Raw genomic sequence first — 22,231 nt, 5'->3', positions numbered from 1 at the left:
CCCGTGACGTATCGGTGGGCACCTAATTGGGCGTCGAGCTCGTAGGCCGTACTCATCGATTTCGCACGGTTTGGGGACTTACATCAACACCACTTGAATTTTGTAGCCTCAAACTTATCTCTCGAGCGGTTAACATCGGCTGGCGTCTTGCAGTCAGTTGTATGCACCGGTCTAACCGGTTTTACGGCCTAAATGCTGTTCAGCGGGTTCCCTTGTATTATTGTAGCGCTGCCAAAGACGACAAATAACACTTCTATGAATGCCAAAATGCTGAGATACCTGAGATTGATTACTTTCCGATTGCAACATTCCTACAGCTCTTTGCATTTCATTTGCCGTCAAATGACGTCGCTCCATGACGTAAAGAATATCTAACAATTCAATTTCGTCGCTAACTTTATTTAAATGATTGGTAAAATTATAAAATCAAGACTAAACGTAGCAATAAAAACGCACTTAAATTCAAACAAATTGCCTTTCATTTAATTTTATGATAAAAACAAAACATAATCGAATTTTTTTTTACAACCAGCCAATATGTCATCAATAACAAAAAAGTTTACATACCTATGCACTTTGAGTGAATAAAGACTTAGAAATTAATTAATATAAATGGTAAAATTGTAATATCCTGCATGTTGCTTAGACTTTTTTGATGTGTGTATATTACCTGTCCGAGCCTCTTGAGTTAAAATGGTTGAAATACACAACTTACGAATATGACGCTGGCGCATGTCTTATATCTTACACATTTTTAAAATGTTTCCACTTCATAAAGTAAAACTTGCTTATTGTTTTTTTTAAACTTGACAAAACTAAAATAATATAGAACTCATATCTGTAAGTGTCACAAAAACAATTGAATTATCCGCACTTACCCTGATACAGTATAATATAATATGTATATATAAATTTAGATCGTAACCAGGTTAACATTGTTATAGTAATTACCGGTACACTAAACCGCTCCCAACTACTCCATTACCGATAAATGCTGCTGTAAATTGACAATAATTTAATTGGATATCATGTCAAGGTCTATAATTTATGATATACTTTTTACATATACCGCGCTAATGGACTAGTCAATAGGTGTAAAAATGTGTTAATTCTTGCATTATGCTCCTAAAAATATGAGTGATGGCTCATTCGATTCGGAATAACGTCTAGGAAAATATATCGAAAGTATGTATTAAAAGCACATAGAAAATTGCAATTACATATTGTTATTAACAAATTAAGATGAAAAGTAATAATAGCATTTGGTTTTTCATTCATAACTCAGAAACTATTCTTAAAGAATTTTGAAGGATCTCTAAAGAGGAGAAAACTGTATCTCATTTGATTTGAAACAATTCCCAGTTGGAAAAAATTTTTTTACAGTAGTCAAATGTTATGCTATTGTTAATTAACTATTTCTTTTTCGAAACGGAATCTTTAATGACAACATAAAAGTTTAAGTAAGTAATCTAATATATAAAATTCTCGTGTCATGGTGTTAAACTTTGAACTTCGGCTTGACCGATTCTTATGAAATTTTGAGTGCTATTGGGTAGGTCTGAGAATCGGACAACATCTATGTTTCATCCCCCTAAATATTAAGGGTGGTAATTTTTTTATTATTTTTTTGACATTTATTTTAAATTTGTTTGATTATGAGTCAGCATTAAAAAATACATACAACTTCAAATTTCACCCATCTACAATGAAGTTACTTTTGTATCGCGATTTTAATATCGGCAATACAACGTTTGCTGGGTCAGCTAGTATGTCTATAAATTGTTGGCTTCTTATACATATTATAATTAAATAAAGAACGCGATAAAAGTTAATTAATGTTTATTAAGTATTCGCGGCTACAGTTAGACCAAGTGTCCACGTGTCCCGCTATCCATTCCCCCCCTCTTGTTTCTTGTTTATGGACTTTGGCCTTATCTTTGTAGAGCCTGATGTAAACATACATCTATTTCGGGAATGTCCCGGCTGTCAGTCGCGATGGTACAATGATCGTTTTATTATTATTATTAATAATAGATAAACATATTTGAGCTGCGATGATAGGGCGAATATATCAGGCTTAGTTTCTTCTGACTTATGTATAACGAACAGGACTAAAACTTTGTACCGAGGGTGTGCTGGGTTGAAAGAATAATTTACTGAATCTTGTAAAGGTATGGATTATATATTTTTTTTTATGGAATAGAAGGACAAACGAGCGTACGGGTCACCTGTTGTTAAGTGATCACCGCCGCCCACAATCTCTTGCAACACCAGAGGAATCACAGGAGCGTTGCCGGCCTTTAAGGAAGGTGTACGCGCTTTTTTTGAAGGTACCCATGTCGTATCTTTTTTTTTTTTTGAGAGGAGGAAATACTGTTACGTATTTACGCCCCGGAACGGGGCGTAATATGTCGGACTCGAGTGTCACCCCATACCGACTAAAACCTCCTCTGTGCTGTTAGCAGCCCTGGCTTTCACAGCGAAGTAGGACGTGGGCCGTGGAGGCCGCAAAGACTACGCAACAACAGTCGTGGGGCGTCTCCTAAGGAGACTCGAACCTCAAACCGGCTGTGTGCTTGTGGGAAGGAGAGAGAATGAAAATGAAGATGAAATGAAGATGAAAGATGAAAAGGTGATAAGAACACACTCGCCGGCGAGTGTGGTGATGTTTTGTGTAATGTATGTAAGTGTGTATATATGTGTTTATGATTGTATGTATGTGTGTTTGTATGTATGTACGTAGTGTAAATGTTTGTGTGCATGTATGTTTGTGTTTGTGTCTGTTTGTGGAGTGTGTTTGTGATTGTGTAAGTGGTGTATGTCAGTCCGTCAGTCAGTCCGTGTGTGAGTGAGTGTAGTGAAGCGATTACAGGACGAGGACTAACGTCTCGTCGGGTATCAAAACAATGTGTGGTGTATCTAGGGTGCGGGCCGCAGGCCATCGTCAGAGTGACGAAAACGACGCTTGCGTATGACAGTATGGGCCGTACGATGGTTTTGTACAGCGTCACTTTGTGTTTGAGCGGAAGTTTGCTTCGCCCACACAAAAGTGGATAAAGGCGACTGAGGACACATCGGGCTCTATTGCATACCGTATCAATATGTTTCTTGAAGTTCATATTGCTGTTGAACGTGACTCCTAAGTATTTGTAATCCTTCACCCACGGTATGGGTGTTTCATACAATTTAATGACGTCGGTCGCTCGTTTTTTAGCGCGGATGCTATTCGCGTTACCAAAGACTACCGCTGCACTCTTGGTGGGGTTCACTTCAATGCGCCATTTTCTGAACCATCAAAACTTGCCTAGTTCATCGAAGGCGGCTTGAAGCATTTTAATGTTCCTGCTCAAGGTTGAGCGGTTCAATAGAGCGGAGCCAAAGTAGAGTGCCGTATCGTCAACGTACTGAGCGAGCTGGACACTCGGAAGCTTGGGAATGTCGCTCGTGAAGAGCGAGAAAAGAGTGGGAGAGAGGACTGAACCCTGTGGCACGCCAGACCTGATGGGTCTGGGTGAGGATAGGATGCCCTCTACTCGATATCGGAAGGAGCGATCAGTAAGGTAGGCTCGTATGATGCGCACGAGCCTGTCTGGCACTCCCAATTGATACAGCTTGAACACTAAGCCGTTGTGCCATACCTTGTCGAATGCCTTCGCGACATTGAAAAACACGGCTGCCGTGGTAGCGTGAAGTTGACGCCGTACGAGAATGTACTTTTGGCTTTGCCTTCCAGATGATCACGAAATTGGCAATCGCTCGAGATTTCGAGACCCAGTATTCCGATACTAGGCGAGGCTTTGAGGGAAGTGTTGTCGAAGAGCGGTGATACGACAAATGGGGTTTCTTTAGTGGTAAACGCGCAAACTTGAGTCTTCTGGGGGTTAAATTGGACAAGGTTCAATTTTCCCCATTCCGCGACCTTCTCAAGAGAGGACTCGATAGAAGACACAAGTTTCTCCCGGCACTGGTCGACGATTTCCCGAGAGAGACGTGCATGGCCCGTGTATACGGCATCACCAGTGCTGTCATCTGCATAGCATGAATGTTGGAGGTGTCCAACATATCATTGATATGCAGAAGAAACAGCGTAGGAGATAGCACATAGCCTTGGGGCACTCCAGCATTCACGGGCTTCGGGTTCGAGCAATGTCCGTCGACAACGACCTGTATGCTGCGCCCAGTGAGGAAGCTGGAGGTCAACTTGCACAAGCTCTCGGGAAGCCCAAATGATGGAAGTTTAGAGAGGAGCGCCTTGTGCCATACACGATCCAAGGCCTTCGCTATATCCAGGCTAACTGCCAGGCCTTCCCCCTTGCTTTCAATAGCCGCAGCCCATCTATGTGTCAGGTATACCAGAAGATCACCTGCCGACCGACCATGGCGAAACCCGTATTGTCGGTCGTTGGTCAACTGGTGACCCTCTAGGTATACCAAGAGCTGACGGCTAATTATGCTCTCCATGATTTTGGAGAGCAGGGAGGTAATAGCAATAGGCCTGTAGTTTGCCGGATCCGAACTGTCTCCTTTATTTTGGATCGGATGGACAAGGGTAGACTTCCATGAGTCAGGGACTACGCCTTTAGAATAAGAGTGCCGGAATAAACGCGTTAGCACCGGCGTCAACTCAGGGGCACACGTTCTAAGCGCGATTGGAGAAATGCCATCCGGCCCGCTCGACTTCCTGACGTCCAACGAAAACAGAGCTCGCCTAACAGTTTTCTGCCTGAACTGTAGTTCAGGTATAGAGCTCTGACACCGCGGGATGGTCGGCGGTGTTTTTCCGTTGCCGTCAAGAGTCGAGTTGGAGGCGAAAAGAGTGCACAAGAGATCGGCTTTCTCTTTTGCCGTATGGGCCAGGGTGTCATTCCTTATGTGCAACGGCGGCATGCACGGCTGGCTGAAGTTACCAAGAGCAGATTTCGACAACGACCAGAACTTGCGTGTTCCGGTCGGTTAACTGGAAAGCTGCTCGCCAATTTTGACGACGTGTTTTGACTTTGCACGGGCGATTTGCCGCTTAAAAATCTGGAGGAGGATTTCCTCTTAAGAACTGTGCAGTTCGGATCCTTTGTGCCCAGCGCCGCAATCCAAGTTCGATACGCCTGTTTTTTGCAGTCAGATGCTGCTTTAACTGACGCATCGAACCAGGGCTGTAATCTGCCACCGATCAGTACTACAGAGCTTGGTATAAAAATATCCATGCCCTGTAGCATCACATCGGCTACTGCAACGGCGCAGGCACTAGGATCATCCGAAGGGAAACAAACCCTGCCCCAAGGATAGGATGCAAAAAAGGAACGCATCCTATCCCAATCTGCTGACTTGTAGTGCCAAACGCGGCGGGTCGCTGGAGGTCTGCGACGTTGGCGTCGGATAGGCACTACACTCCTGACCAGGCAATGGTCGGACGTTCCTAGAGGGGCGTCGACAAATACCTGGTAACCATCGGGATGTGTAGTCAGCAGAAGATCCAATAAGGACGGCATGTGGCTATCCACATCTGGGAGCCGCGTTGGCGACTCAACCAATTGGGACAGACCATACGCCAATGCAAAATTATGCACAGATCGCCCTGCGTAGTCTTTGGAACGTGATCCAAGCCATTCGGCATTGTGCCCGTTGAAATCACCCAAGACTACGATTTCAGCGGAGGGGATCTGTGCAAGTACGTCGTCAATTGCCGCTTGAACGCAGCCCATGAGATGATCCGTTTCTGCGTTACCACTATGGGACCTGTAGACACACGCATAGATGCGGACGCGGTCCTCTAAATCTACGCGGAGCCAGAGAGTATGTTGTATGGTGATGGAACGAATGGTCTGAGAGCTGGCACCAATTTTTGGGTAGGTATTTGAGGCAAGCTGAAAACTTGGTGTATACCTCTCCTGATATACCCCAACTCGGAACTGCAGACCTGGCTGGTGAGTAGCGGGGCTAAATAAACCCCTTAATGTTTTTTTTTTTTTTTTTTTCAAAAAATATATTTGGCAACATGCAATTTATATATGTTGTAGTTTTATGTTTTCAAAATAAAAAAAATTAAGCCAGACAATTTAGTCGGGGTGTCTACATGCCAGGCGCGTGCAAAAATATGTAAAAAATGTATTTGAGGCAACTTGAAATTTTTACAGGGCATTATTTATGACAAAATAATAATATTCCCAAAGAGACAGGCCATTTTAGTGGGTCTTTCTACCTGCCAGGTGATCTAAAAAGTTATGTCTAGGTGCGAGTGAGTAGCGCTATGGGCAAGCCGTAGTGTGAGAGAGAGCGCTTATCGGCAGCTGTCTGCGTTCTTGCTTGCCGCGTTACTATTAGCTATAATAAGGTCACGTGACTTACAATAGCCACGAGGTGTCTAGTCGAAATTTCGGAGTAAAAAAAGATAATTTTGTGATTTGTTTTAAAAACGGTTTGTATAAAAATGATTGTATTGGTTTGTTTGTTTTGAATGGACATATTTGTGTGTTATTTTTTTATCATAAAAAAAATTGTCATTCAGTCAATTTCAATACAATTCTAAATGTTATGAATTACTTGAATATTTGTCATTACTGCAAGAATATTTTAATTTTTCAAGAAATCATAAGTGACATTTTTTAAATAAATTTTTCATCAACTTTCATTTAATTTTTTTTATACAATTCATATTTCTGCCGCTACATCGAAGATTTAAAAAAATACTTTTTTCGAGTTGGGGTATATCAGGTGAGGTATAGACCAATTTTTCACCTACTCAAAAATGAGTGCCAGCTCTCCTACTAGAAAGGATATGCCAAAATAAAGCTAGAAATATTTTGCAATATCATTGGGTATTTTCCATTTCTTCAAGTAGCCTAGACTTTAAAATTCGTTTGGTTTGAATTTTAATAATTAATCTAAATCAATCTCTTCAAACGCAATTTTAAAAAAATCTTATTCTCTCTTTCTAGTTAATCTGATTGTATTTCTCTCCGCCAAGGTTGAAAAAGATTGAATTGCTTAAATTTTTTATTCAATTGTAAATTTCTCTTGTTTCAGACGGTGGATGAATTGTACGCTTTGGCTGATAAAATCATTGGAACCAAAAGATTATAAGGCATTTAAAATTAAGCTTAACGTCATGTAGTTTGTTCTTTTTAGCATTTTTGTATTTTGTAAACGTATTAAAAACATTGTAAACGATTTATTTACACTATAGAATAAGAACAATGTCTGTATTTAATAAAAGTATTGAACTATCGGTTTTGTTTCATTTATATACGATTTTTTTATGGAAGAAGAGGTCAGTGAAGTGTGGTGAGATGGTGGAGGTCTGCGTGATTTAATAAAAAAAATATAAAATAGAAATTTGTAAAACCAATTTATTAACAACTAACATAGCGTTATCATTTTGGTTTAAAACAACAATGAATGTTATATTCCTTGACTAGATTACAATTAATTTCAGTTCTATTTCAAAATGCTCAGTATAACTAACTTGAAAATACATAAATATATTGGAAATATACAGACAAATTACGGTTAATATTTTCACGTCTAAAAAGCACATAATTTGAACAAGTTTTAATACAATATATCAACATAATAATAAATGAACTAATGCGAGGTGCAGGTAAACATTGTTATATTAACCCAACACAACTAACTAATAACTTAACTAAAATCAATTGAGAATCTATTATTTCTCACTATGTTGATTGCTAAATCTGATTTTTTGATGTTATTAGGTATAAATTTTTCCTTAATATTCAATATATTTATTGCACGAAATGACACCTTAAATAAACGTTATTAATTTAAAAGGATGAGTAGACATTGTATAAAAACTGCACAAATATTTTTAAAAATAAATTGTGTTTACGAAGACTGCTTCTGGAAATATTTCCGCATTTGCAATCTCCTTTGTTAAGGTTTCACCTAATTTTACTAAATGCTCCTAATGTAAAAAATTTAAATTTCCTTGTAAACGTATTGAAAAAATGACACTACGAAGATACTATTTAAATATGAAATACTATCATACATCTATCAAAATAGCAAATGTTACTCAGCAAACAATTAAAATGATCATAGATATTTCCACTAATTGGGATTATATAGGTTAATTGGCAACCCACTATGTAACACCAATGAGTATCTATAATTATTCATGGGTTAATTATTATACAAGTAAGTATGTATGTATTTACAAACTACCTACTCTAATTTGTGTCACAAGTGACTCTTTGGTCTACGGCGGAGCTGCGCGTAGATGAGACCGGCTGGTTTGTCTATGGGTTGGTAAATGTAATGGCGGGGATCGCCCTTCGTGACGTTGGCGGGAAACTTCGATACGTCGATATTGAGGTAGTGCTTGTTCGGCATCGTCATTCTGATCCATGTTACCTGGGGACAAACATAATTCATTAACAATATATCTGCTGATAGTATTGTTAGATTAACATTAAGGTTATTGATTTGCATTGATTATTGCTCAAACACGTGTTGATTATGAACATCACAGCTGTTATACAGTGTGTTTTATTTTAAGTGGGACAGTATGGGGAAATCCTAAAGTATAAGAGATACAGGGAAACTGTCTTAGGTAACATTAGGTACTTTAAACAATGAAATATCAAGTAAAATACTGTTTGTTTCAAGAAGTTCCAAATTTAAAATTTGTTTTTTTTTAATTATATTTGTAAGGTAAGGTGCTCGCGTAAAAATACCTTAAAGTATTTTAATCCTTTTTAAACCAAATAAAGTGTTCCAAATTCAAATGTAAAACTGGAATAGGCAATATTTTTTTAAATAAAAACCTTGCAGTGGGCAGTGGTAGGCAATTTACACGGGTTGTAATAATGTAAACGATTTTCTTAAATTTGACTAACTTCTGCTGTACCGATTTTTTTCTTCCCATACAATAAAATGATCCCCTCATGAAACTGAGTAGATGTGCGTAAAAAAAAAATCATCAAAATTAATCATTTTTAGGGACAACTCACACTTGACCAAAATTTTGACTATACCAATATTTTTTTCACAAAAATGTACCTAATGTTTCATAAGACAGTTTCCCTGTATCTCTTACACTTTAGGATTTCCCCATACTGTCCCACTTAAAAAAAACACACTGTATACAAATATAATATACCTAGGTACATCAACGATGAGCGTAATTTGATCCAGATTTATAAAATATTTTAAATCAAAAATTTACGATTGTAATGAGTAAAGTAAATAATAAAATAAAAATAAAACATTTTTGTTATTTTTTATAAGTACATACTCGCTTTTTTATGTAAGAGGAGGATAAACGAGCATACCTGTATAGGTATGTAGGTACTAGGTAGACCCATAGGTCCTATCATATCATATACCATACATCGGGTGACCCGATTGGGTCCGTATGTTATGTGATCATCGAGATACTACCTATATATTTATATACACGATATACATGCTCAATAATAAATTTTGTTCCCCAGTTAATACAATATGTACAGACCATAATAAAAATCCTAAAATCGTTGAGTTTAGGTTTCTAGGTTCATTTCCCATAGAGCTATTGAAAATGAGGTTTGTTCACTAGAATGGACATTGGTTGAGCGCAAGCGCCCACAGGTCCGTTGTCTACTTTCCCGCTTTCCACTTCCTCGCCCGCCATTAACACCTAAATCGTGTATCCACGCGGTGACTTTTTCACATAAATTTCGGTTAAGTTTACTAAGTAGCCAATTAGCATAAGACGTATAGTTTTATTGTTATTTTAATCTTCTCAAATGATCGCCAATTATCACTTCCTCAAGTATCAGTCTTACGAGTTATGTTTTATATATACAGTACAGTACTCTCTCAAAATGGTCACGTGATTACAAATAGGCCTGTCAATTAAGTATTATCATTAAATGAATGTTAGCAGCGATATGTTTGATTTACGTTAAAGTTTATCACAGCACGTGCCGCACTGTTTTAGTATAAATTAAGTAACGTTCGTATATTATATAAATAGGTATAACATATAAACAAACATAGATGCATTCAATAATTGACTCATTTTAATATCAATGTATAAAATAAATATAACTAAGAATTCAGAGAGATTTGTGAGACAAATTAAGTGAGATTTTGTTTTTGTCGTTCGTAAAATAACGTTTATGTCTATGTTTACCACCACGTGACAGTAACAGTATAATTATAATAAACTTAAAAAATAATAATATTGCGATTAAAAGCTTAAAAATGAGGCTTGAAAAACGGAGTCTAGAAGAGAATCCTTACTACCAAATAAAAAACACTAACGACAGAATAAATGTGGCTATAATATGTAAATGTGTTGTCTTAGATTGGACCGAAATAGAAATAATTTTGACGAAATAAAAGGTACACTCACACTAATAACCTAGTCCTTAATGCCAAGAAAACCAAATGTGTAAAATTCACCACGCCTAACGTAAGCAATCTACATAGTTATGAACAATGAGGTGTTAGAAACTGTCGATTCCACAGTGTTACTGGGCTTAACATTGGATAGGAAAATTCAATGGGGTAGGCATATATCTTGTCTAGCTAGGCTCTGCTGCATATGCCGTTAGGAAGATTAGGCAGCTCACAAATGTTAAAACTGCCCGAGTGGTGTACTTTAGCTATTTTCATAGTATCATGTCTTATGGTATTCTGCTTTGGAGACATGCGGCAGATATTAACGGCATCTTTGTTTTACAAAAACGGGCGTTACGATCAATTTATAATCTACATTCAAGATTTTCCCTGAAGGAGTTTTTTAAGGATCATCATTACATGCATCAGAATTTAAATTTGTTTGAAAAGAGCAGTGTATTCACACATTGAACACAAGACACAAACATAAATTGTGTTCTGATTATTCGTCTTCAATGAGTACATTCTTCTTTTCTGAGAATGGTTGGCAAATTGCCTACAAGAATTGCCTCTTGATAGATTTAAATCCGTAATCAAGAAAATTTTAATAAAAAACACTTATTACGCTGTGAATGCTTGCCTGAATGACAAAAGCGCGTGGTTGCTTGGCGAAGCGCACGCAGAGATGCATACTGTCACAATGACATTTTGAGATGAAAGTAATTTATTAATTTAAATTTGTTTATAATTTAAGGCAAGTACAAGTGCATGTAAATACCCAAATGATGAAATATCATTGTTTTATTGTTTCAAAGCGTAATATCACGAATTTTTGATGTAAAACTTCTTTATGCGCAACTACGAGGTAGTCAGACGACAATGCAACGGAACCGGAAGTCCGTTACGGCAAGATGGCGTCACGTTTCTGTACCATCTCCAAAAGAGAGCTGTTCGTGCTATATATCAGCTTAGTTATAGACAGTCTCTCAAAGAAAAATTTAAAGAAATAAATATTATGACTATTCATTGTAAGTTCATTTATGAAAAATATACGTTCACAAAAATCGTCACCCTTTTGCTTTTAATAGTGATTTTAATTACTATAACACTAGAAATAAGGGATTACTTGTAACTAATTCTAGTAGGCTTCATAAGATACATAATAGCCTTAAGGGTAAATGTATACACTTTTATAATAAAGTCCTAGCCACTGTTCAGGCATTACCTATAAATAAATTTAAATGTTTTATTAAAACATGGCTCTGTCGTAAACCCTACTTCTCCACAGCTGAATATCTAAGTGATCGGACAGCCTGCGTCTAGATTATGATTATTTTATAGCAATAGCAATGATAGTAAAATATTGTATATTTTTATGAAAAGAGCCATTTGTTTCCGAAGCGGTAGTAGTATCTAGTATATTAGAAATGACACGAAAAATAATTATAAAGGAATCATATTTGAGAAAATAAATGCGATTTATGCTTTTGTATGCCATCCGGTTTCTGGTTTCTAGGCAGAAACCGGATGCAAAGGACTATCCTAATAGTTGTCGAACTCTATGGGTCGAGTCCATACAGCCATATTCGTTATTATTCAATATCAACGACATATTGATTTGTGGTAATTAACAATAATAATTACTATAGATTTGAGCATCAATTGTTAAAATACCTTTATATTTTTCTAAATTAGAGCTAGCTAGCTAGCTAGTATATATATATATATATATATATATCTCTATATATATATATATCGTCTGTCGGGTCAGCTAGTATATATATATATATATATATATATATACTAGCTGACCCGACAGACGTTGTTCTGTAGATAATTAAAAAAAAACTGTTTTATAGGAATTTGCCAATAATATTTCAAAACATCAAGAATTATTTCGTAAAAATGCTCACTGTTGTTAGAATGAAATTGTTTCACAGCGGAACTGTCAAACCGTGCGTCACTAAACTCTCTCACAGAGATATGTCCATAAAAAACAAATATTGAAAGTATTAATAATTATGGGTCCCAAATCAAAATAAAAGTTATCCTATCTCTCAATTTGGACCAAACTGCACCCCACGAAGTAATCCCCATTAAAATCCGTTCATTACTTTAGGAGTCCATCGCGGACAAACAACGTGTCATGTAATTTATATATATTAAGATATATGGAAATATTATTGTGATGATGTTAAGAATAGTGATGAATAAATAATATATATAGCTCACAACACAGATACTAATTATAACTGCTGTACCAATTAACAATTACTGATAAAAATAAGAACATTAAACGAATTAATTGGCGTCTGCTTTATAAACGATATCGAGCTATCATTATTATTGTGAGAAGATCCAATACTTACGTGTTGACAATAAGGTTAATATGAATATCGTTCATTTGATGTCTTTGTTAATCCATTTTAAAGATTTAAATAATTATTATCGTATTTTGTGTAAGCTAGCTGACCCAAAACACATTGTATATAATATAATTGAATTCTTTATTTGTCTACTATGGCACACTCAAATGACATAATACGAGTACAGTCAGATATAATTGTAATGATATTGTCAAAAGATTTAGTAATTAAGTAGTAACTGCATTAACAACGAGATGAAATTAAATATTGGTTGTTGATGAAATTAAACTTCTGTAGATTTTATATAAACATGCACCAACAGTTACAACAGATCATAACAGATAAACGCGGAAAAATACCCAAAATTCCGTTTGATTTTCTTCAATGAAAACCTCATTAATAAATCCCTCCGTCTGTTATTGTATCCGTATGAAATCCAATTCAGTTGTTTTTTAGGATAGCACCTAGAGACGCGCGATGTATTTTGTTGCATTGTGTAGTATGACGTAAGTTACCTCTGAGACTTTTTCCAAAACAGTTTTTTCTGCTTGATACAAGGTATGTTGCACGGAAGGTGAATAGATGCCGGTGTCTGCTGGACCGGCGAACTTGTCCAAGATGGCGTCCTTCACCGTCAACCAAGCGTTATCAAAGTCAGCTGTTCTCATGCTGTCATATGTCCATTCTGCATCTACAACGGTGCTGTAGGGAGGAGACATCACATTATTATTCAAACCAGACACGGTAAAGGGAGTTTCAAGGAAATATTGAGTTAGTATGCAATATTTAAGACTAGGCTTTCAAACTAAGGAAGAATCCGGCGTCTGCTTCATGTTGTTACAATTTAATGTTATTTTATATATAATTTATTGTATCGAATATATTTTAATCGTTAATATAACACCTATAATTATTTATTGAGTATGTATATTGTTGCATCTGTACCCAATAACTCTTTTGGTTTTTTTATTAGTTTACTTGTGAATTAATTAAACCTTATTATGTTAATAGTGAAAATAATTTGAAAGACAATGAAGCTATAAATATTCATTCAAAAGATTGGTAATGAGTCTCATTTCTCTTCTTTTCATTAAGCAAAACCATTTCCGTAGTATGTATGTTTATAAATGTCTATACCTATCTGTACATAAACGTCATTGATATAATGATTTGGTTTCATATTCTTTGGAGGTTGATTGTATTGATCAGTATATGGCAAAAATGCTCGATTATTAAAAAATATTGATTTTTGAAATGCGTTTTGGCGTTTAATATTTATTTACATAAGTATACAACTATTTGAAAAAAGATAAAATAAATAAGTAAACATATACCTTATTTATGGATACTTGTTTGCAACACCCAAAGAATGATAAGAAGATCAGCGATCCCTAATGAGGATGGTACCACTTCTACTGAAGTGTCTGCGTCACATCGAATTCCAATTTCAGTAAATTAAATTTTGTTGCTGACATAATAATAATTAATTCCACATATTGTTACAAACCTGAAAATTCTCTCCGCAGCATCACTGAGTGTTGTATACTCATCTTGTACGAAGTCTACAAACGCGGACTGTGTTGTTTTCAAAACTCTAAGGCCACGTAAACCTGATTTCACCAAAACAGCCTCTGAAAATAAAATACAATTAGAGATCATCTGCTTTTATAGACAATACCTTAATGCATGTAATAATTATTAGATTCAATTGAATTACCGTGTCTGGTTTGAGACACCTCGCACCACCTCGTTGCAGTTGGTGAAAATATAAATGCGTGATTGTGTGGTCCGCCAGCTTGCAATCTTTCCCAAGGATATTCTATGATATGACACTTGGCTTCTTGCACTTGTCTATAAGTGTATAGAAAATGGTTTACAACGACGGCACCGAACTCCTCTGGCGTTTTGATCCCATGCTTCTTCGCGAGCACGTACACTGTATTCTTCTGTGAGTCCGTGGCCACAACTTCCTTATTGTCGCCGACGATGTACGCTGATTCAGATGATAATTTCAATTCTGTTGACACTTCGAACTCTCTGATTGAGTGAAACTCTCCGTCTCTGTGTACGTGTAATAATTTTACGGAGCTTTTTCCATATCCGTGATCGCTGAGTTCGAAGCGACCTCCGGAGTCAGCCGCCGCTGTGGTGGCAGCGCGGGCCTTTTGTGGGGCCACTGGGGTAGTGCCCTCGCCCGAACTCGATGGTTTCGCATAAATTCTAAAAAAAAGTATCAAAACATTTTTCATCAAATGACGTTGTTATTCACGGCTCCATTGCTACCTAATAATGAAGTTGATTTAAGCATTATTATATAGTATGGATGCAAATATGATAAAAAATAAATAAGTGGAAATAAGTTGGTCGTGATACTCGTGTGTATAAAAGAAATCACATTGACACCCACATTACGGAAAATGGAAACAATAAAGAAGAAGAGATGTGAGACTAAAACAGCCGTATGGAAACAGTACGGAATGCCTGTGCTGGAAAGAAAACTGTCAATTTAAACACAAGCAAGTTTGAATAAGTTTTATCTATGACGTCACACTATTTTTCACTCACAATTATTAATAATATAGTTGTTTACCTGTTAGTGCTAGTCCACGGCATTGTAACTCAATAACTACTTAATTTTAAGCGTGTGCAAGAAACGTCTTCTGATCATTTAACCAAGACGGAGTGTGATTGTGTTACTGACAGAGCAGAGCTCATTTATAACAGTAGCCTGTGACCTCTGTTATCAGCAGAGCACGCGACTAATACGCAAACTGGACCTTATTATATATATTATTATATATAGTAGTTAGGTATATGTTTATATTACTTGTACCTACGTCTGTTTACTAAATACTGCAATTGCTAGGAGATAAGGCAATTGCGAATATTACTATTTCATGGGAAGTTTTTGAAGTAATACTTCATTACTAACGTTTGACTTGGAGATTTAGATTAACGTGGAGTGAGTGCGTGACTAAACAGTTACGAACGAACGCTAGCGTTACTCGAACGGTGATATATTTATTCGTAATTTTATTAAATTTTATGAATTATTAATATTTATTATTCACATCTGCCATGTGGTCTAATGCACACTCGTTGTATGTGTATAGATCTCCTAATGTTGAGTGATCACCACAGCCCATATTTTCTTGCACCACCAGAGTTGTCACATGAGCGTTTCCGGCCCTTTGAAAGGTGTACGCGCTTTTTTGAAGGTGACCTGCCTTACCTACCATTTCGTATCTTACTAGAAGCACCGCACAAGGGACCTCATTCCACAGTTGTACGTGGAAAAAAGTTCCTTGAAAACTGACTTGCGAAGGTAGAAGCGAAGTTGAGAAGATTTAGTCCGTTATAGATGTGCTTCTTTTTCCCACGCTTTGTTCGTCTATAAGTCTATGGTAACGTACACCTTTTGCTTGTATTCCTGTACTATGTCGTAAACATTGGCTTCAAGTCGAGCCAATGCGATAGACACACTATAAAGATACCATTAAAAAACTAATTATAAATATTTAATTAGGTGCTTACTCATAATGAAATATTATTATCATTTGTGTTGATCATCAAGTAACATGGCAGTTTCATGTTAATCGATGGAATAAACGTGCTGTTTATGTATAGGAATTTATGAAGTGTTCTTGACCTTAACAATTGCGTCTTTGTCAAATTATTTTTAAATTAAGGTCAATAGAGCATCTGCAAAAGAATCATTAAAAGTGTTCTATCATCTTAACATAAGTATTATTTCCTGCAATAATAAGTACTATATGATTATTAGTATAGTAGTATAGATATAGTATTTATTAGTTACCTTAAAATAATTGTTAGTCTTGTTTATTTACAAATTTGTTCGAAGGCTTGAATTGACTTTGAATAATACATTAAACATTCAGTTATAACTGTTTGTTTAATTTCTCTAAATTAATATAACTAGTAATATAATACGTTGGATGGTTGTTATATTTTTTATTTTTCATATCACATGCTGTAAATAGAAAAAAACATAAATTGACGTCGGAATATTAAATTTCACCCAAACTACTAAATATCATATTTTTATTTTCAAAAATGCAGAAATGAAAATTACATCATGTGGCTTTCAGTTGTAAATTTTTTTTCATCAATTATTATGTTAATGAATAATTATTTTAACCTTTAAATACAACTCATATGCCCTGGTCACCCTCGCCTTATTAGCATAGTCACTGGCATGTATTACCGTACGTCCAGACGTTGCTACGTGACATGAAGTTTGACTACTCTCGTCATGTTCGTCCAGACGTTGCTACGTGACATGAAGTTTGACTGCTCTCGTCATGTTCGTCCAGACGTTGCTACGTGACATGAAGTTTGACTACTCTCGTCATGTTCGTCCAGACGTTGCTACGTGACATGAAGTTTGACTACTCTCATCATTTTCGTCCAGACGTTGCTACGTGACATGAAGTTTGACGACTCTCATCATGTTCGTCCAGACGTTGCTACGTGACATGAAGTTTGACGACTCTCGTCATGTTCGTCCAGACGTTGCTACGTGACATGAAGTTTGACTACTCTCGTCATGTTCGTCCAGACATTGGCAACCCTAAGGCATTCGAAATTGAACTCCTCCCAATTAATTTTAATAAATTAAATTTATTTTAATTAATTTATTTATGTATTATATCATAAATTTTTGTTCAATTTAAGTAAAATAAATTATTAAAACTCAGTGTATATAATTATAAACAAGTGTTATTGTGTGTTACTTTAAATAACTTTAGTTTTTGTGCGTCTCCCGTGATCTGTCAGCTGTTATAAAAATGATGACCCGTAGAATCAAAGCCCGTCAAACTGAGGAACAGCTCCAACTAACCCTCTTGGAGCTAAGAAAGTACAAGGGACAATACGAACAGCTGCTTAAAGAAAGGGACGACAGTGAAATTGAGGTTATAGACATTATAAATAAAAATAAAAATTTAAAATCAGATTTATGTCAATTGCACATTGAAAACTCAAAGTTATTAGAAGAAAATAAAAACCTGCGTGCAATGGTCAATGGGTTTGAGCAGTATAGAGTAGAATACGAGGAAACCTTAGATCTGGCAGTAAAATTAAAACCCCAGCTATATGAAGCTGAGGAAGTTATAAACTCTCTTAAAACATCAGATGAAGGTTCCAAGGCTTCTCAAACCCAGTGCCTATTTAATGAGTTGGCCCCAGATTTGGTCTCCCAAGACCAAATACCCAATTATAAATCACCTAATGTTAGTGTAGGCACTGTGGCTTTCCACCCAGCTCATTTAAGTAACACTAAATTTAAGAAGTATGTTAGATTACAAAAATTCATTAGAATAAACAATAACATTGTAAACAAAAGCAAAGTCTCATGTGCAAAATTTTCTAAACTATACCGGGAAAGAAATCAGCTGAAATTACAAACTGAAGAACTCTGTATAGAATTGGAAAATATTAGAAGAGATTATAAGGAAAGTGTGAGCTCTCTTCAGTCTGAGCTATTAACATTACAAAAAAATCTAGATCATTTGTCTCAACAATATGAGATTTCTCAAAGAGACATAGCAGAACACATAACGGCTATGGATGAATTGGTTGAGTTAAGCACCTTTAACACAGAGTGTTTTAATTCAATAAGTAAAATGTATAATTGCAACTGTCAGTTTTCTCCGGGCCCTTCGGGCAAAAAAGTGACATAAAATCAATTTCTCAGTCTGTCGGGGCTCTTACTTCTCCTGGTATTGAAAATGAACATGCAGAAATACTTTCTTCCCATAAGAAACATATAAAGATCTACAGCGATGATCTGGGAAGAAATATGGGGTTGATTTTTCATAAAATAAGTAACGGGCAGTCAGTAACAAATATTTGCATGCCAGGGGCAACTTATTATAAAATTATTAAACGAATTATTAGTGATACTCACTGCTCTAATACTTCTGTTATTGTAATGATTGGGAGAAGAGGTAATTTAGATAAAAAAAATTACAAAAACTGTACAGTGACTTAAATACCTTAAAAATAGAATATCTTATATTATTCACATTTCCATACATGCCTGATTTGCCGCAGGAAAACAAAATTAGATATAATTTGAACAATATGTTAACCCTACTGTCTCATTCTAATTATTTGACATGTAATGATAATAAATTATCTAGTAAAATGCAGATAATAGACTGCAGTAATATATTGACATCTGATAGGTTACACCTATCTAATTATTATAAAAGACAGATAGCAAAATCGCTATCATAATATTTATTTTATAACACAGCCGACTATTTGGCAATCCCGTCTCCTGCTTCTTTTGAGCAGGTTAGTTGTAAGTTGATAAGCACTGCTTCTATTGAGCAGTGTGATAACTTTTTGGACTCCGCTTCAATTGAGCGGAGTAATAATTTAATAACCACTGCTTTTATTGAGCAGAGTATTAATTTAATAACCACTGCTTCTATTGAGCAGTGTACTAATTTATGTAAAGATTTGGAATATTTTCCAGAAAATTAAACAATAAGACAATAGGGGACTCCTCTAGCAGTGTAAAAACAAGTAATTTATCATGTACTAGAATAAGTAATAATTGTAAAATTGCAAACCTGATGCACCAAAACATGCAAGGATTATTTGGTAAAGAACTTGAACTGGAGTTATTTATGGATCATAAAGATATACATATTTTATGTTTAACAGAGCACTGGCTCAGAAAATATGAGCGCATCTTTAACTTCAGTGGTCATCAGGTGGCAAGTGCGTTTTGCAGAGAAAAGGCTACACGTGGCGGTTCTCTTATACTTGTAAGTAAATTATTTAAATTCAAAGAACGTGAAGATATTGTAGGCCTCTCTGTTGAACGTACCATTGAAATAGCCTGTGCAGAGCTTGATCACGCCATTGTTGTCAGTATATACAGATCCCCACATACAGTATATGAATTATTTGAAAGTGTATTGGAGGAGGTTTTACTAAAATTATATAAGTCGAAGAAGTATATCATGATATCTGGTGATTTTAATATTAATTTATTAGAAAAATCCACCACCAGTATTAGATTCAGATCTTTTTTCAAATCATATGATTTAACCAATATTTTCTTAGAGCCCACTAGAGTAACCGGCACCTCCAAAAGCTGTATTGATAACATATTCTCAAATTATAAACCCATTTCTCAGGCAATAATAAACAAACTGAGTTCAGACCACTTTGGCCAGTTAGCCTCTTTTAATATTAAGGTCAATAAATGTAATAAAATTAAAAAGTTTACGTTTGTTCCTGTGAATAATAGGCGAATGGAGAAATATAGAGGTAATGTGTCAGTTAAACTCTCAAATTTAGATTAATTGAAATATAATATAAATCCTAATGAAATGTATGATATGCTATTTAAAATAATTAAAACAGAGTTTACTTCTATATTTACTTCAAAGACAGTCAAATCAGGTGGTCTCTTGTCATTTAATGTTTGGGCAACAGCTGGCAATAGGAGCAGACAAGGGCTATATGAACTATATAGTGAGAGATCATTATATAATCATGATACATCTTTTATCGAGTATGTTAAAAATTACTCTAAATTATTTAAAAGTGTTTGTTCTATTGCAAAGTCTATGCATATCAGACGGATAATTAAAAATGCACCGAATAAAATAAAGATGACTTGGAATGTGATTAACTGAGAATCTGGAAGAGTGAAAGACCGCAACATTGAATACAATTTATCAATAAACAATACTATAATTCAATCTCAGCAGGAAGTTGCTTCTGCTTTTGAAAAATTTTATTCTGACATTCCAGTTTCTATCACAAGCACTCTTGTCTCCTCCACCAGTGTTGCTGAGTCACTTCTTCTGGAAAATGTTAAAGAATGCCAACAAACTTTCAATTTTAGTTTTGTTAGCCCTTGAGAAATAATTAAAACTTTTAAGTCTCTCGACATGAAAAAAACCGCTGATATATGGGGCATTTCTGTTAAAATAATAAGTTCAATAATTGATGTCATAGCACCATATCTTGCAATAGTCTTTAATAATTGTATTAGTCGTGGCGTGTTTCCTGACCTTCTGAAACATAGTAAAATTACACCAATATTTAAGTCGGGTTGCTCTTCTGACCCGAATAACTATCGTCCTGTGTCGGTTTTGGCGACCCTTAGTAAAATTTTTGAAAAAATAATTTTAAGCCAAATGCTTACTTACTTTAACTCTCATAAGTGACTTCATTTGAAACAATTTGGCTTTACTAGGGGACGTTCAACAACGGATGCAGGTGTTGAGCTAATCAAGAATATTTTTGATGCCTGTGAGGAATCGCAGAATGCACTTGGCATCTTCTGTGATTTATCTAAGGCTTTTGATTGTGTTCAACATTCAACGCTGGTCAGGAAGCTATACCACTATGGCATAAAAGGAACTGCGCTCGATCTTCTGACTTTATATCTAAACTATAGAATTCAGAGGGTCGAGGTGAATGTCTGTGACTCTTCTCAGGATGGGGGTACCACAAGGGTCTATTCTTGGACCGTTACTCTTCCTTATCTATATAAATGATCTTCCTAATCTTATAGAGAAAAAACATAAGGTAGTATTGTTTGCGGACGACACTTCACTGATTTTCAAAGTGAAAAGAAACCAAGCTATGTATGACGAAGTGAACGATATTTTATCTGACATCGTGTATTGGTTTAGCGCTAATAACCTACAATGTTTATTGTTGTTCATGAGTATATTTGTATTTGTTATTTATCTATTTCGGGTAGCGCTGACTGGTATATGGAGTATATGGTTCGGTATACAAATGATTTATTCCAGTATATCATTGATCTATTTAGATATTGTCTTGTCGGTAACAGTGTTTAATCTTAGTATTTATCACCAAAATGTACGGGGGTTACGAACTAAAACAGAGGTATTCTCAAGAAATATGTCTTTGAGCGATCATGATGTGATAACACTCACTGAAACATGGCTGACTGAATCAATATCTGACAGTGAGCTATTTGATAGTAGGTATTTAGTCTTTCGGCGTGACCGTGATTACTTAGCACAAGGGCAATCACGTGGAGGTGGTGTCCTTGTAGCCATTAGACGTGATCTGTTGGCTACACCCAGAATTGAATGGCAGTCGTGTGCCGAGGATGTGTGGGTTACACTGTTGATAACTGCATCTAGTCCGAGAACAACATTTAAAATACACATATGTACTCTCTATCTTTGCGAACAGAACCTTGGGAATAATTTTGCTGCTCAGCTTAACAATTTTCTATGTAAACTAACATCTTTGATTAATAACAATCCGCTTGATAAGTTTATTATTATGGGAGATTTTAACATGAGCTCCATATCGTGGGTTCCATGCGAAACTTACTTAAATCCAATTGCACCAACCACGTCCCACATTTTGCACTTCGTAGATACACTCAGTCTGTGTGGACTTAGACAATTTAATAGTAATTATAATGCATTTGGCAAATTATTAGATTTAGTTTTAAGTAACAATGAGCTCACTGTGTCAGCATGCACTGA

At 35.8% G+C, this 22,231-nt stretch overlaps 2 protein-coding genes and 1 long non-coding RNA gene across 3 annotated transcripts in view; 2 read left to right on the top strand and 1 right to left on the bottom strand.

Moving 5' to 3' along the window:
• The window catches only part of LOC126972725 (uncharacterized), a 68,720-nt gene extending 61,498 nt beyond the window's left edge, over positions 1-7,222 (top strand). The window contains exon 6 of the mRNA XM_050819641.1: positions 7,021-7,222. Coding sequence (XP_050675598.1) covers positions 7,021-7,077 — 57 coding nt within the window. The 3' untranslated portion in view covers positions 7,078-7,222. The remainder of the gene's footprint in view (positions 1-7,020) is intronic.
• Positions 7,223-7,323: 101 nt separating this feature from the next.
• Positions 7,324-15,436, bottom strand: LOC126972724 (uricase). Its single transcript, XM_050819640.1, has 5 exons — positions 15,298-15,436; positions 14,425-14,927; positions 14,215-14,338; positions 13,223-13,409; positions 7,324-8,367 (listed from the first exon to the last, which is right to left on the bottom strand). Exons 1-5 carry the CDS (start codon positions 15,318-15,320, stop codon positions 8,194-8,196), a joined length of 1,011 nt encoding a protein of 336 aa, XP_050675597.1. The 5' UTR covers positions 15,321-15,436; the 3' UTR covers positions 7,324-8,193.
• Positions 15,437-16,944: 1,508 nt separating this feature from the next.
• LOC126972728 (uncharacterized) lies at positions 16,945-19,709 on the top strand. Its single transcript, XR_007731193.1, has 2 exons — positions 16,945-17,641; positions 19,404-19,709. It is a non-coding gene; the product is annotated as an uncharacterized LOC126972728 (long non-coding RNA).
• The last annotated feature ends 2,522 nt before the right edge of the window (positions 19,710-22,231 follow it).

This window comes from Leptidea sinapis, chromosome 27 (genome assembly GCF_905404315.1).
Source record: "Leptidea sinapis chromosome 27, ilLepSina1.1, whole genome shotgun sequence".
NCBI classification, from domain to species: domain Eukaryota; kingdom Metazoa; phylum Arthropoda; class Insecta; order Lepidoptera; family Pieridae; genus Leptidea; species Leptidea sinapis.
The sequence above is the reverse complement of the archived record's forward strand: the minus strand, read 5'-3'. Positions and strand labels throughout refer to the sequence as shown.